This window comes from Ctenopharyngodon idella, chromosome 10 (assembly GCF_019924925.1).
Source record: "Ctenopharyngodon idella isolate HZGC_01 chromosome 10, HZGC01, whole genome shotgun sequence".
In the NCBI taxonomy this organism is placed as follows: Eukaryota; Metazoa; Chordata; class Actinopteri; order Cypriniformes; family Xenocyprididae; genus Ctenopharyngodon; species Ctenopharyngodon idella.
Window position 1 is genome coordinate 18,102,181 of NC_067229.1, and position 13,941 is coordinate 18,116,121.

General features: G+C 35.7%; 1 protein-coding gene across 8 annotated transcripts in view; it reads left to right on the forward strand.

Moving 5' to 3' along the window:
* Positions 1–3,595: 3,595 nt before the first annotated feature.
* Positions 3,596–13,941, forward strand: part of dock3 (dedicator of cytokinesis 3) — a 226,945-nt gene continuing 216,599 nt past the window's right edge. For 3 of the 8 annotated variants that reach the window (XM_051910298.1, XM_051910295.1, XM_051910296.1), the window contains exon 1: positions 3,620–4,207. In XM_051910298.1, coding sequence (XP_051766258.1) covers positions 4,171–4,207 — 37 coding nt within the window. In that variant the 5' untranslated portion in view covers positions 3,620–4,170. Of the gene's footprint in view, positions 4,208–13,941 lie in introns of all 8 variants that reach the window. The other 5 variants (XM_051910292.1, XM_051910297.1, XM_051910293.1 and 2 more) reach the window with 4 other exon arrangements.

Consider the following 13,941-nt stretch of genomic DNA (forward strand, 5'->3'; position numbering starts at 1 on the left):
AAGAGGGGAAGTCAGAGCTCGGCTCCTCTAATACATGATCATTCTTAGTTGTTTAAATCAACATTGTAGGTTGAAGTAAATATACAGTATATGTAAATATTCCAGTGTGATTTATTTGAATATACAGATGTGTGAATTTTGACTTTGGTCCTCAGACCAAATAACCATATAAATTGTATTTATTTTGCTACCAGCGTATCAGGTTGAATCTCAGATTGACATTTGACTAAAAATGCCATTGCAAAGGCTCATGCTTAAATAAAAACATTTGAAGATATCTTGATGAACAGATGAAACCAAAGCAATCAGTGTGCATGTCTGATTAGCTGTCTGTTCAGATGTTTAGTGGCAAAAACAAACACATGTGTGGAGCTTTCACATTTTCATAATGTCATCAGTTTAGTGCAGTTTGCAAGAATTTTTTCTCAGAATTTAGTTTAATTTAAATATACTGTGTGGATTGCTTATATTGTCCATTTTGAACATTACTCCTGTCAGTACATTTTAATAATCAATTCCATACATACATTAGTATTGCAATTCATATCTCTACCACATTGTGTCACTGTACACTTTTGTAGAGACTTAAATCAAGAAAGTGGCATTTATACCTAAAAATATGTCCAGGACATAATTTTGTGAAGTATCAATCAATCAATCAATCAATCAATCTAGTATTTATTTATTTGTTTGTTTATCTGTCAGGTTTTATTGATTTTTAATATTTATTTATTTATTTATGAAGGTTTTATTTACTATAACGTTTGTGTGTTTATAACAACTCAATGTGTATTTAAACAGCCTTTTATCTATAGAAAGATTGTTAATTTGCATTTGGTTAATATTTAACTGTATATTCTTTTGCACTCGTCTGAATGACTGTTGCGCTGTTGGATTCCATCTTGTGTAGAATCCATGCAAAAATCTCTTTGATTAAACATCCCTCAAATCTGAAATCTCACACTCATAACAAATCTAATCTAATCTTTGAAGATTTACCAGAAAAAATAAACAAACTAAGGTCCCGAATGCAGCCACAGACATGCTCCTCATGACACAGCGAAGGGAAGGATGCGTTTGATAGTTTTAACTCACAGACTGAGCAAACTCCTTTCATCTGGAGAATTCTCAGCTGAATCGCTATGACTCAGTGCTGTTCGTGTTTCAGGGCCTCTCTTAAGTCTTTTGAATCACAGCCAGCAAGAGTAACAAATAGAAATTCCCTTCACTCTATATGCAGTTTTATACATCACACTAGAGGCTGAAAATACAACTATTAAAGATGAATATTTTGGTATACTTTGCTCTTAAAGCATCGATATACATTCAGACCTTTTTGGCTGATACGTGTTGCTGCATAGACACAGAAAATGCCTGCAAAAGCATTTAGATTGCAAAAATAAGCTAAATTAATCATTGGTTTTTGTTTAAATTTAAGCTCTCAAGGCTATAAGACAGCACTGGAACTGCAACAATATATTCAGCTGCAATAAATATGGACTTGGAATGAATAGAATTATGAATCTGATTAAGGCAATGCATGGACGACTTGCTCAGCAGGTCAGGAGAATCCGCAACACCCACAATGACCATTAAGCTGCCTCGGAAAATGCGGCAGGTTGCTGTTCGCATCACCATGGTTACCTCATGTCCGGAATGTTTATTCAGTTCTCGCAGGATCTAGGTGTTAGCAGACAATCACCTTTACATCTAAAAATAAACAATGAAATTGAGTTTATGCATCAGTGGCTCGGAAAAAAACAACCGATTTTAAGTGGCTCGTGGAACATCAGGGTAATCTGAGTTGTGCTTTTTTTAATGCAGTTTATGATTTTAGTTAGGCATTTATAATTTAATATAAATATTTATAATATTTATGATAATTATATGTAATATTTACAATATTAGTTGTAATTATAATTAATACATATTTAAAATTTGTATTTTATTTATTATTATTGTAAAAATACCACACATTTGATTATTCTGTGATTTGAAAAAAAAAAAAAAAAAAAAAATTCCTGATGCTCAGATGCACATTCATGTGAAAGACTTGTAAAAGAGAATGTGCCTATAATCTAGACACACACACACACACACACACACACACACACTAATGGACTCTGTCATTTCTAAATGAATGCTTGGGTAAATGAGATGGGAAGGGCAGTGAGAGCGACTCCCACCCCCGCCTGATTCCCCCCTTCACCTGCTCTTGTCATGATAATATTCCTCTGCAGTACCATCATTGTTTTCTTTCTACAGGATAGTAGCTGTGTTTGAATCTCCTCGATCCACTGTGCAAATCTGTAGAGAGAAATGAAGAAAAATGACACAAAAATAAGTAAAGCGAAAGACAAGTGTATAACTGCTGTCTTGAGCAGTTTTTATACAGTCTGGTACCTTTTATACATCAACAAGTAATGAATTTGTTATGGTAAATGAGTGGTGCAAAAACTTCCCTGGAACACTTGCCATTGCAAAAAGACAATATGGCCTGCATGACAACATAATTATGCCCAGATAGTCAGATTAAGAATTGTAACATGTTTGGCTGATGGCTGGTTAACCCACATTTAGACATGGCATGTTAATCATAGGTCTAAAACCAGATAAAACTAGTCTAAGCTAGTTGGCTGGTTTCCCAGCCTGGCCATTGCTGGATTTGCAGGTTGGTTTTAGAGGGGTTTTGGCCACATCTTTAGATGGTCAGGCTGGTCTTAACTGGCCAGGCAGGGAGACCAGCTTGGCCATCTTAAGCCAGCTAAGACCAGCCAACCAGCTTAGGTTGTTTTTAGCTCTTTTTTTCCCCAGCAGGGTAATGAAACAATGATTTACATAAAAATCCCACACTGACTAAAGATTTTGGATGTGTTCACACTTACAAATAACGTTAGGCCTTCAGTGAACAGGAAGTCAATCGCCTTCACCTCGGGAACCTATGTGGGTAACGATATAGTATAAAGACTTTGTATTGCGTCTTTAGAGATTTAATTTGTATTTCAAACTATTTTAGGTCACTCCTACTGCTTTAATCCTCTCAGATATGAGGTCAAATCTCTGGTCTTGTCCAGTTCAGTTTTTCCCTCAACGCCCAAAAGCATAACAGGTGTTTTGTCTCTCGCTGCCTGCACAACATCCCTAATTAGTGACATTTTCCATAACAAAACAGTTTTAACACGATAACATTTAACATTAGTTATTGCCATTTCTGTGGTACTTCTTCCGTTAATACAGCACACGTCAACCGAACTCCCGCTCAATATTTGGTTGTGACGTCGGTTAAAAAAAGCAGTTTTGAATCTCTGAACTGTGTATGAAAATAACCGTTCAGCACTCCAACAGGACATTCTGCTGCTGTGAGTCATTCTCTGTACAATAAAACTGAGAAAACAAACAAACAAACAAATAAATAAATAAACGAAACCAAACGACAGAAAGATTGTGAAAGGTCTCTTATAGCTACTGCTGAGAAATCGCATATTAATTTATTATAATTTTAGATTAGACTATAGCCTAAGTGCATTATTTTAGTTGAAAGACTGTACCATGGTAAATTTCTGTGATTTACACTGTCGCATGAAAACTAATGTGAAGTGTCTGTCAGGTATTTTAAAGTATTGACCATCCTAAAAACTCAAACATGAGTCAATAATCCAGCTCGCGCTCTATCGAGCTTTAACTGCTACTGTAAAGCGCGTGTCCCGTTAAAGAGCGACAATCTGCGTCATGTGACGGCGGACGGACGGAGAGATGAAGATGGCGCAGCACCGGCGCTGAAGAGTCTCCCGTTCACACCGTAAAATCACGGAAAATTGTATCGATTACGCGTAGAAGAACACCACGCGCGCACGAGACTCGAGAAACGTTCAAGGTTAGTTTGTCCTCGCGCTGTTTTGTCGGATTCCAGTGTTAAATCACGACTAACCGAGTCAATGAAATAAATAAATGATCGTCTCCATCCTCAGATGTTGCTGCCGTCGCATCCATAACGGGAGATCCAGGCGCACGGATGGGAAACCTGAGCTGACGTGTGAAATATGTCGTTTGTTTTATGAAACATACTGCTGTGAGATAAACACGTCTGACCGTCTGCTTGAACTTTAATGTGTCATCGTACATGACATTTAACCGAAACTCTTTTGATATCTTGGTTATTTTACCGGGATCATGTGGACACCGACCGAGGACGAGAAAATCGGAGTGGGTGAGTTGAAAAATATGTTTATTTATCATTTTTGATGTAAATATACACATTAAACTATTAGTCCTGCAACTGATTTCAAGTATATTTTATGTGGCATACAAATCATTTAAAGATTTGAGAAGGCAAGGACATCTGATGCTGTCACTAGATGCCATATAAAATGTATAAAAACATGTTGAATGTTTTATGTTAAGAGTTGTGAGAAATTCGTAACCCGTTTTATGTATTAAATACTTTCACCAGGCTATTGCTATGAATTGTATTGAATTCACCATGAAAATTTGTCTGCACGACTGTTGAATACTAAAGTGATGTTATACAGTAGTACACACTGCTGATGTTGAGCATACTCGACCGACAGGGGGCGATAAGAGCGGTGCGTTTCCAACAGGTGTATATGGTGGAAAAACATCTAACATTTAGGTCTAACACTTATCATTCACATCACCATAATCATCATCTCAGAGAACATAAGCTTCCAAAATAAATGGACAGTGTCTTCATTGTTGAAATGCACCGTCAGCATGTTGCAATGGTTTACCCGAAAGCTTCACGTCAATGCGTGAAATGCCAGTACAGTTTGCACCCCCCCTACTGTGCCTTGACAGAATTAGACGAGCTTCATGTACAAACAGAAGCAAATTCAAATGTAGGGGTCATCAGTATACCTTCAAAAGAATGAAAAAGCCTTGTGTGAATCATAAAGGGGGGTAACATTGCTGCAGTAAATAGGGAACTTGAATGATTAGTCTCATAAGGGTCTGATGAGTCACCATTTTCAGAGAGAACAGCATTAAGGGCGGGTATATGATTGGTCATGTACAATCTAGATGTCACATTGGTCAGATAAATGCAGATTAATAAGATGCATTGTTGTGTACACTTAGTTCTGTTTGTTCACTTCCTGTGCTCGTGTGAGTCACAATACAAAATGGCAGCCTTCACAAGTATATCTTTGCTAGATGATATTTGCTGGCTGTTTTGTTGTGGTGTTAGTGGTTTGAGTAAATTAAACCTATTTTCAACAAGCCTTTTTAGTCGCCTCGAACTTTAATTACTCATATTGGTGATTCTTTAATTACTGCTACTTTTCTGTCTTCAAGGATGATTTTATAGAAAAATACTTTTTTTAAGGAAAAAAACTATTTAAAGAATGAATTATAATAGCCTTAAACTTCTTAATTGACTGTTTTAGTTTTAGTTTTTTTCTTCATTTTTAGGAGTGTGCAAACAATAAATTGGCTAAAAATGTTTAAATCAGGACAATTCTGCTTTGCACCTTTTCCTAAGAATTTGAATGTTTAATTATTGTACTTGTACAATTTTTATAACATAAAAATATGTCAAGCATTTAAGTGAACAGTTGTGTTTTACTTGTATTTGATTATTGGAATGCAGTTTAAAATTTTATAATTAAAAAAACATTAAGACAAACTTAGGACATAAACTTAATCTGCATGGCTTTTTATAGTTTTACATTCATTGTATGTATATATATATATATATATATATATATATATATATATATCTCAAATCAAATATCAAATATATGTCAAATCAGTTAGTTGTAACAGTTATTGCTTAAATATTTGATAATTGCAATGTCTGAAATTTTTATTTTTTCCATTTGCATTTAAAGTTAATTGACCAGTAACTAGCTTGCTGTATTAGCAAGACCAAGAGCCCGTTTACAAGACACCGTTTTCAACTAAAGGAAAACTTTTTATGTGTTTTGGCTGTTCATTTGCATGATAACAGCGTTTTGGGTTCAAAAAACGTGTTTCAAAGTGCAAGTTTTTTTAAAACGATACCGTTATCGTCTCTGTGTAAACTACAAAAATGCGAATTTGTGAAAACAGTGATGTCATGCGCATGTGTATTACGTGTTTATTCTATAGGCACGTAGTGTTTCTTTACAAAGTAACATCGCCAACTACTGGCCTGGCATGAATAATACAGCACTTTTAGTCGTTTTCATGGATCTGTGTGAATGGGGTTCGTTTTGACAGTGTTGTCGTCTGTACACGAAAAACGCAAAGGAAAACTTTTTTGTTTTTACTACATTGTTATGTAGTGTAAACTTACCCCAAGGCATACAACTTTTAAAAAAATAAAAATTTCATTACCATTATACACCATATCAAAATCCCTACCACAGTGTTGTTATCATTAACTAAAACTATTCAAAATTGTTTTCGTTATTTAAAATACAGCTGAAATAAAATAAAAATATTAGTTGAAAAACTTTAAAAACTTAAACAAAAATTAGAAATGTTGTCTTGGCAACTAACTGAAATAAAATAAGATTAAGTTGAAGTACTACATTTACTAAACTTCAATTACTACTTTAAATATTATCAAAATATTAATGCATATTCTAATAGTATGTAAATAATACTAAAATAACACTACTATCACCACACAATATACCAAAATATACTTCTGGTTGATCAGGTTTGAAGAAGTTACACTTTTCAAGCTTTTAGTTGGTCAAAAGTGTCTCTAATTGAAGAATCACACATATATGATGTGACATGATGAGGAGATGTTCAGAGTGCCATTTCGGAGTAATTTTTTTCTTCTTCTTTGAAGCTGCATCTTGTTTGCAGTCAAAGTAAATACGAGAAAGTTTGAGCTTTAAAATTTCTCCTTAGGGAGGCTTATAGCCTCTGCTATGGCTCATTTGTCAGAGCTGTCATCTGACATCTGCTTTAGTCTTAACGATCATATTTTAAGAGCTACAGAATTATAAACTTATAGAAACAGACCAACTATTTGTCATCTAAAGAGCAGATCTGTCAAAAGGATAGGAGTTTTAGAAGAAGGTGGAAACTCATGGATGTTCTCCAAAAGGCCGACCCCCCCAAGATTCTGGCATGCCATTGAAAAACAGCTATTCATGCTGGCTCTGTGTGAATGGGTCTTTGTGATGCAATGGCCATGTTGAATGTGATGCTAACCTCAACAGCCTGCTAATGCACCACACAGTTCACATCAGTGAAGGCTATTTTTCTCCCCATCTTTACTTTTACTGTAGAAAACATGTTGAATCAATAGTGGTTCAATATTAATTCTGCTTATTTTTGAAAGTATTTTACATTAACCAAATCATTTAACGCACTGCCATTGACTTTTGGGACTAGAACAGGTGATATTAGTGTTGAAACAGAACATTTTGAGGTTGTAAAGGAAATTATCATATTTGAGATGATGGTTACAACCACATATTACAAATACCACCTCTTATTTTTATTATGGCTACTAAAGTACGGCCTCATTTTAGTAACTACACTATTCAGCATTGCTTCATCTAGATAAGTCATAGGCGACATTGTTGATATAATGGAGATAATAAGATGGAAATCTTCTGTAAGAGGGCCAGACTGCCCAATTTTATGGTTAAAGAGCCAAATTTCCTCATAATGCCTAGAGGTGATGTATAATGTACTAATGTGCACAATTACATCCCATTTTGATCTGGCATTGCGTAATGTTATATCCTTGGGGTATTCGCGGATGGCAGAAATCCTTGGATATTTCTACTAAGATATTTATCTCATAATTTTTCAATGTTTTGAATATAATGGTTGCGTCCAAAATCCATACTTCTCTACTATATACAGGCGAAAAACAGTATGTGACAAAAAAAGTATGTCCAAAATTACATTAGACAAAAAGTACCCAGATGACCTACTACTTCCGGTAAGATTCTGAAGTGCGCATACAATGGACACTTTACCATCCCATGAGGCCACGGGAGTGGATTTGTGAATGGCAATGAAGCGACTGACGCTGGTATATCACATGACAGTGACAACATGGCAAATGTAGTACATCCGGATTACATTCACTACACAATCATACTATATAGAGTGCACTTTTTTTGCACTCACAAAGTACTTATTCAAAATAAAAACCTACTTGAGAGTATGTGATTTCGGACACAGCGAATGTGTAAAGAAAAAATAATAGCATTTGTTTTGCATGATTATCAACATAAAAGATAACTGACATTGTTGTTGGTTAAATGTTTGCTAAATGTTAGCTAGACAGGTTTAATCATGAACTTTATTTTTTTTCACTTAAAGGTGTACTTAGTCATTTTTTGGTAGTGTTGCACCAACTGTGCTGGTGGTCATCTTGATCTCATACTGACACCTAGTGGTGTGGATGTAGAATCTCACAAAAGTTTACGGTTACTGATTGCATAAATGCGATATTTGCAGTGGGACATGATTAATTTACTATGTTAGCAAACGTGTCCAATTTTAGGAGTTTACTAAGATGGTCATGTGATTTCAACATGGCTGCCCCCATGAGGCGACCCACTCCTTCTTAAACAAAACCACTTTTTGTGATACATATTAAACTGTCGTCATCATCTAGTGGTGTACATGATTTTGAATATATATATATATATATATATATATTTTTTTTTTTTTTTTTTTATTTTATATATTTTATATATATATATATATATATATATATTATTTTTTTTTTTTCTAAAATACTACTGAGTTGTTCATGTAAAACTTCTTAAATGAGGGAAAAAATTACTAAGTGCTCTATTAAAAGTGAATATCGACATCGACCAGGCTGATTAATCAACATCCTGCTCTATAGATATCTAATATCAGAGTTCGAAAGTTCGATAAATTCGGTTAAGTTAAAAGTTTAAAACATGAGCACTTAGCATGTGCTGATAGACGTGATAGTGCTAATAGCACTCTTCTAGTCCCTTTTGAGATTTGTTTATCATCTGTAACCCTGCTTAAAGGAAGGAGTTAACAGGCAGATGGGGGAACTATTATGTCCCTTAATTTAATCTGTATTGGATGGATGGCTATCGAGGCCCAGCCTCACACTGAGCCCGGGGACACTTTGGATATTCGCCATTGAATATTCATCTTTGCTTAATGAAGAGGCTGCGCTCAATTAGAATATTATAGAAGGATGTGATTGTGGGCTGTCAAAGAGACGGGGTGAGAAGGAGGGTGTCCATTGTTGTTCAGTAGATCATTAAATGCAGTTATGAGCCTATGACAGGAAAAGAGTGCTCAGAACTTCTGAAGTGTTGATGGAGGTGTTCTGGAGGCATTGTGAGAACTTTTATTGAAAATGTAATTGGTGGAAAGTCTGTTTGTTTGCGAGACTGTCACATTTCAGACTGCAGTTAGTTATTAGCAATGTTTGCTAAGGCTGATACCTCAAATTATGCAGCTTGTTGAGGTGTGCTATTATTTTTCTAAGTGTCCAGACTTATAATTTTCACCTGACAGACAATAGAATTGGCAATAAAATCACATACCTGTAAATGAGACAAGAATATCAATACTTGGAGGTTAGCAGGTGTTAGGTGGTTAGCAAACGAATATCAACAACATACTAAAACTAACTTGTAATCTAGCAAATCAAATTAGCTCCAAATCAACTTATGTGAGAAAATATTAGTATGATTTGCTTACTAATTTTTGGTTTTGTTTAGGCTAGTAACACAACACAGACATAAAAGTAAATGAGACCAGAATATCAATACTTGGGGGTTAGCAGGTGTTAGGTGGCTAGCATAGCAACATGCTAATACACACTAACTTGTAAAATAGCAAAAACAAAATTAGGTTCCCTTGATTGTTCATTAGTATAATTTGCTTACCAATTTTTGCTTAGGCTAGTTACTAAAATTACTGATAAATAATTTGGGAGAACACAGTCTCAGTGCCTTTATTGCAGGATATAAACAATTTTTGCTGTTTGTACTGTTATGTTGATAAATATCATAGATCTCTTGTGTAACTGCTGGAACATTTTCACCCCTTATGAATCTCCAAAATGTGTGATTGTGCTGAATATCAGCAAGAGTGGAACACAGGGAGAAAGATGCAGACAGAGAAGGGAATAACAAGGCACATAACACGGGAGATGTCAACACTCGATACCTCCACCAAACTGTTTACAGCCATCCTTAACCAGAGGGGGCTTGTTCACATGTTCAGTCACAAATGTCACTGTTGCAATGCAAGCAGACATGAACATTTGGGAAGGGAAGCTTGCTGGGGGAGTAGAATTGGCACGCTAGACCTGTCATCCCGAGCCCCACACAAACTCACGCACGCTTTAGTTTGTGAGCTTCCTCTACATGCACTCCTGCTGAATGTTTGCTTGAGGCAATGAATGTCAATTATATAAAAAACTGTCAGCTCCTGATCGTTACTCTTATTTTGTCTTTGATCGAGCATTTAAAATCTTCATTCTTAATGAAGTCTTATGGTCAGCCTGTGGCCTTAGTGTAGCTTGCTTAGGTCTAATGGGTTTCTGTGGATATGATTAATGTTTTTGCTTTTTATTAGTGTCTCCTCATTATTTTCTAGTTCTACACAGTTATAAAACTATAAGTAACTTTGCAACTGCATGTCAACTAACTCTCATCAGAATATTAGTAGAGGATTATTTATAGTCAGTAGAATGTCTGTTAGGGACCATCAAAATAAAATGTTAGCAGATATTAAGCAGACAGTTTACTAATATCATAATGATCGGTAACTGACGTGTAGTTTCAAAGTTATTCAAAGTTAGAGGAATGTCTAAAATGGACTATCGAAATAAAGTGTTACCAAAAAAATTCTTACTGACCCCCAAACTTTTGAACAGTAGTTTATAATATTATACCAACCTCAACAATTTTTTTTCTCAGTAATGCAAATTATTTATGAAGAGTGAAACTAGACAGTGATAAGAAATGTAGGTGGAGCTTAATTTTATTAATAAGGAATTGACTGGATAGTAAAAAAGTTGACGATACATACTAGAATAGAGACAGGTTTTTGTAGTGGAGGGGCTGAAAAATAAGCGGCCTTGATGATATTACTGGAAAAGAAAAGTTGTTTCAGTGTAAAACGGCAAATTTTGATTAATTTTGTCTTTAAGCTGCATGCTATTATATAAGAACATTTAAATCACTCTGTATTTTGTCTACAGTGTAGAGTATGGAACAAGGATTAGGATTTATAGTTAAACCTTATTGTAACATTATAGATAATATCTCGGCTACATCCTCCTACTGAGGTTAGAGCATGTTTTAATTGCATTTAAATCATTACCACTAAGTGCTCTGAATTAATTAGAAGATCTGATAAGGAAACAACAGAGCAAGTGGTTTTAGGGGAGGCGCTGTCCAAGGTGCTGAACACAGATGCATTGTTGAACACACACGGATTGATACCTGAGACGCTCTTGCAGCAAATGGGTTTACCACGGTTTTCTAACACCCAAGACGCATTCAGCAAATCCTTGGTTAGATACTCCTTCAAAACACGTCCTCTCGTCGAAATCCCAGGTCTTATGTCAGTAGCGACATAATCGCCGTGAAAGTGGCGCGACGGAATCCTCCTATTTACCTTTTCCTCCGGCCGAACCCGACACTCCTGAATGAACCTGACTGAGCAGCCGGCAGGTCATTAGTAAAACATTCTGGAGCTTTTGCAATAAGATCCCTGATTTTGCTAGCTGAACAAACTTGATTAGCTCTCTTTCAGTCACTCACTAGGTCTCAAATCAAACATTTACCTCTCATCAATATTCCCCTGATTTGAAGCAAATTCCAGGCACCTTTTCTTCACACACTTCCCTCTACTCAAAAAGTCTCTCTTTTGCTGTTTATTTTTCTTGCCTGCGCTAGTGCTAATCAGTGAGATGTGCTACAAGATTGTGATATTTCGTGAACGAACTGGACTGATGCTGTGAGTTAGTGGCTTTGTGTAGTTTTGTGTTGGCGCCCACAGTGATGCATTTATGGAGGTTTATTTACTCACCCTTTGATCATCACTCATCCCCAGGGAAGCAAAGGCCTAAAATTTTCTGTTATCTTCCCAGAATTTTTTTATGGTGTATGTTTTAGCAGTGCAAAGAACCCAGATTTTGATGCAGAGCATCATTATGGGATGTTTTCAAGGACTTTGAATATTTTATATATAATATGTGTGTATAGAATGATAAAATGACGGACAGATATAGAACAATAAAATGCTGACTGGATGAATGGATAGGTCAAAATAGATGGATGATGGATGGATGGATGGAGGATAAATAAAAACGACAGCTAGATGTATAAATACATTAGAATGACAAAATGACAGATATATATAAAACAAATGATGGATGGATATAGAACGATGAAAAGGGTAGATAGATAGATAGATAGATAGATAAGAAGAGATAGATAGATACTGTAGAAGGACAAAATATATCTAGATCAACATGACAGATAGATATATAGAATGAAAAAAAGGATGGATGCATATATAGAATGACAAAACTAAAGAAAGACATATAGACCAATCAGTTTAGAGCTTGCCAGTTTGACAAAGCTCATATTTGTAAACAATATGCTCAATGATCAGTGAACAGACTGGGGGGCGGCTGAGTTTAACAGGCTTAGCAACATGAAATAAATAGAAACATACAGAAAAAGCAATGTCAGCCACTAAGCCTTCAAATTACCTTAAATTATGAACGAGCAGAGTACATGTTTCATCTTTATTTAGTCTGTTTTTTTCTTCTTGAAATACTCTTCTTGTGGACTCTTGCCACATATGTGCCATCATTTCTTTTTAGCATGTTGATATTCTCATTTCTTTGTCCTTTAAACTTTTTTTTTTAAGAACCAAGTACAAGTTTTGTGTTTGTGATTGAAAGTATCTCTTCCTCATAAGGATGTGCGTTATTGCTTTTGTAGACAAGGCCGACAGAAGGGCCCTAAGCATTGTGGGATTCTGTCTGAGAGTTCCGTTGATGTTATGGCAACCGTTGTGAAACAGAAGCCGGCCTGCGGAACTCTGGCACAGGGATTCCAGCATTGCCATAACAACCCTGTTGTCACAGTCAGAAATTAGCATGGTTTAGTAAGCAAGTCACTGCCGAGGTGGTGAATCACATGTAAGCCGACCTTGTGTTATAGAGCAAATGTAGATTAGCATGAGGGATTTGGATATTTTACTACTTATTTGTAATGGATTGCGTCTCATGTATCATTTCTAGAGATATCAGCAGTATAATATTTTTAATATTTTAAAGCTTTTTTTTTTTACTTTAACCATCAGTATATTGTCTCACAGGTAGGGAAATGCTATAAAAACTACTCAAAACCTGTTCTCCCAACCATATCAGTCTTACTAGAACATTCTGAAAGTGCTGATGGCTAGTCCACAGATTTATTTTTTTTTCTCTACTAAAAATTGCCAGGCTGCCCTTTTCACTAAGCCCAAAATAGAAGGCTTAAGTCAGCTGTTAGAACTAAACACTTTTGTCTTCTGAAAGGCCTCACTGCCTATTGATTAGCCCTCAATGACTTTGTTAATGGTGACTGTGTATGGCATGTTCACTATAGCTGACATGTGTATGTGTGTGTCTGTCTGGCCTGTCTGTGTGTGTGTGTGTGTGTGTGTGTGTGTGTGTGGTCACATGGCTGGAGGCTGGAGTCAAACAGCCCTTAGTGGTGACATAAAACTGCATTTCCATTCCCTCTTTGGGGCCAAATGGATTTTAGCGGCTCACTTAACAATAATCATTACCAGGCACAAATAATGCAAAAAGACAGTTTAGGGTTTCACTATATGGAGTGTCAGAATATATTCCTTTGTTAAGGGAAAGATAAGTTAATTAATAGCTAAGGTAATAGACAGATAGTGTTAATTTAAAGGGTTAGTTTGCCCAAAAATGAAATTTCTGTCATTAAGTAC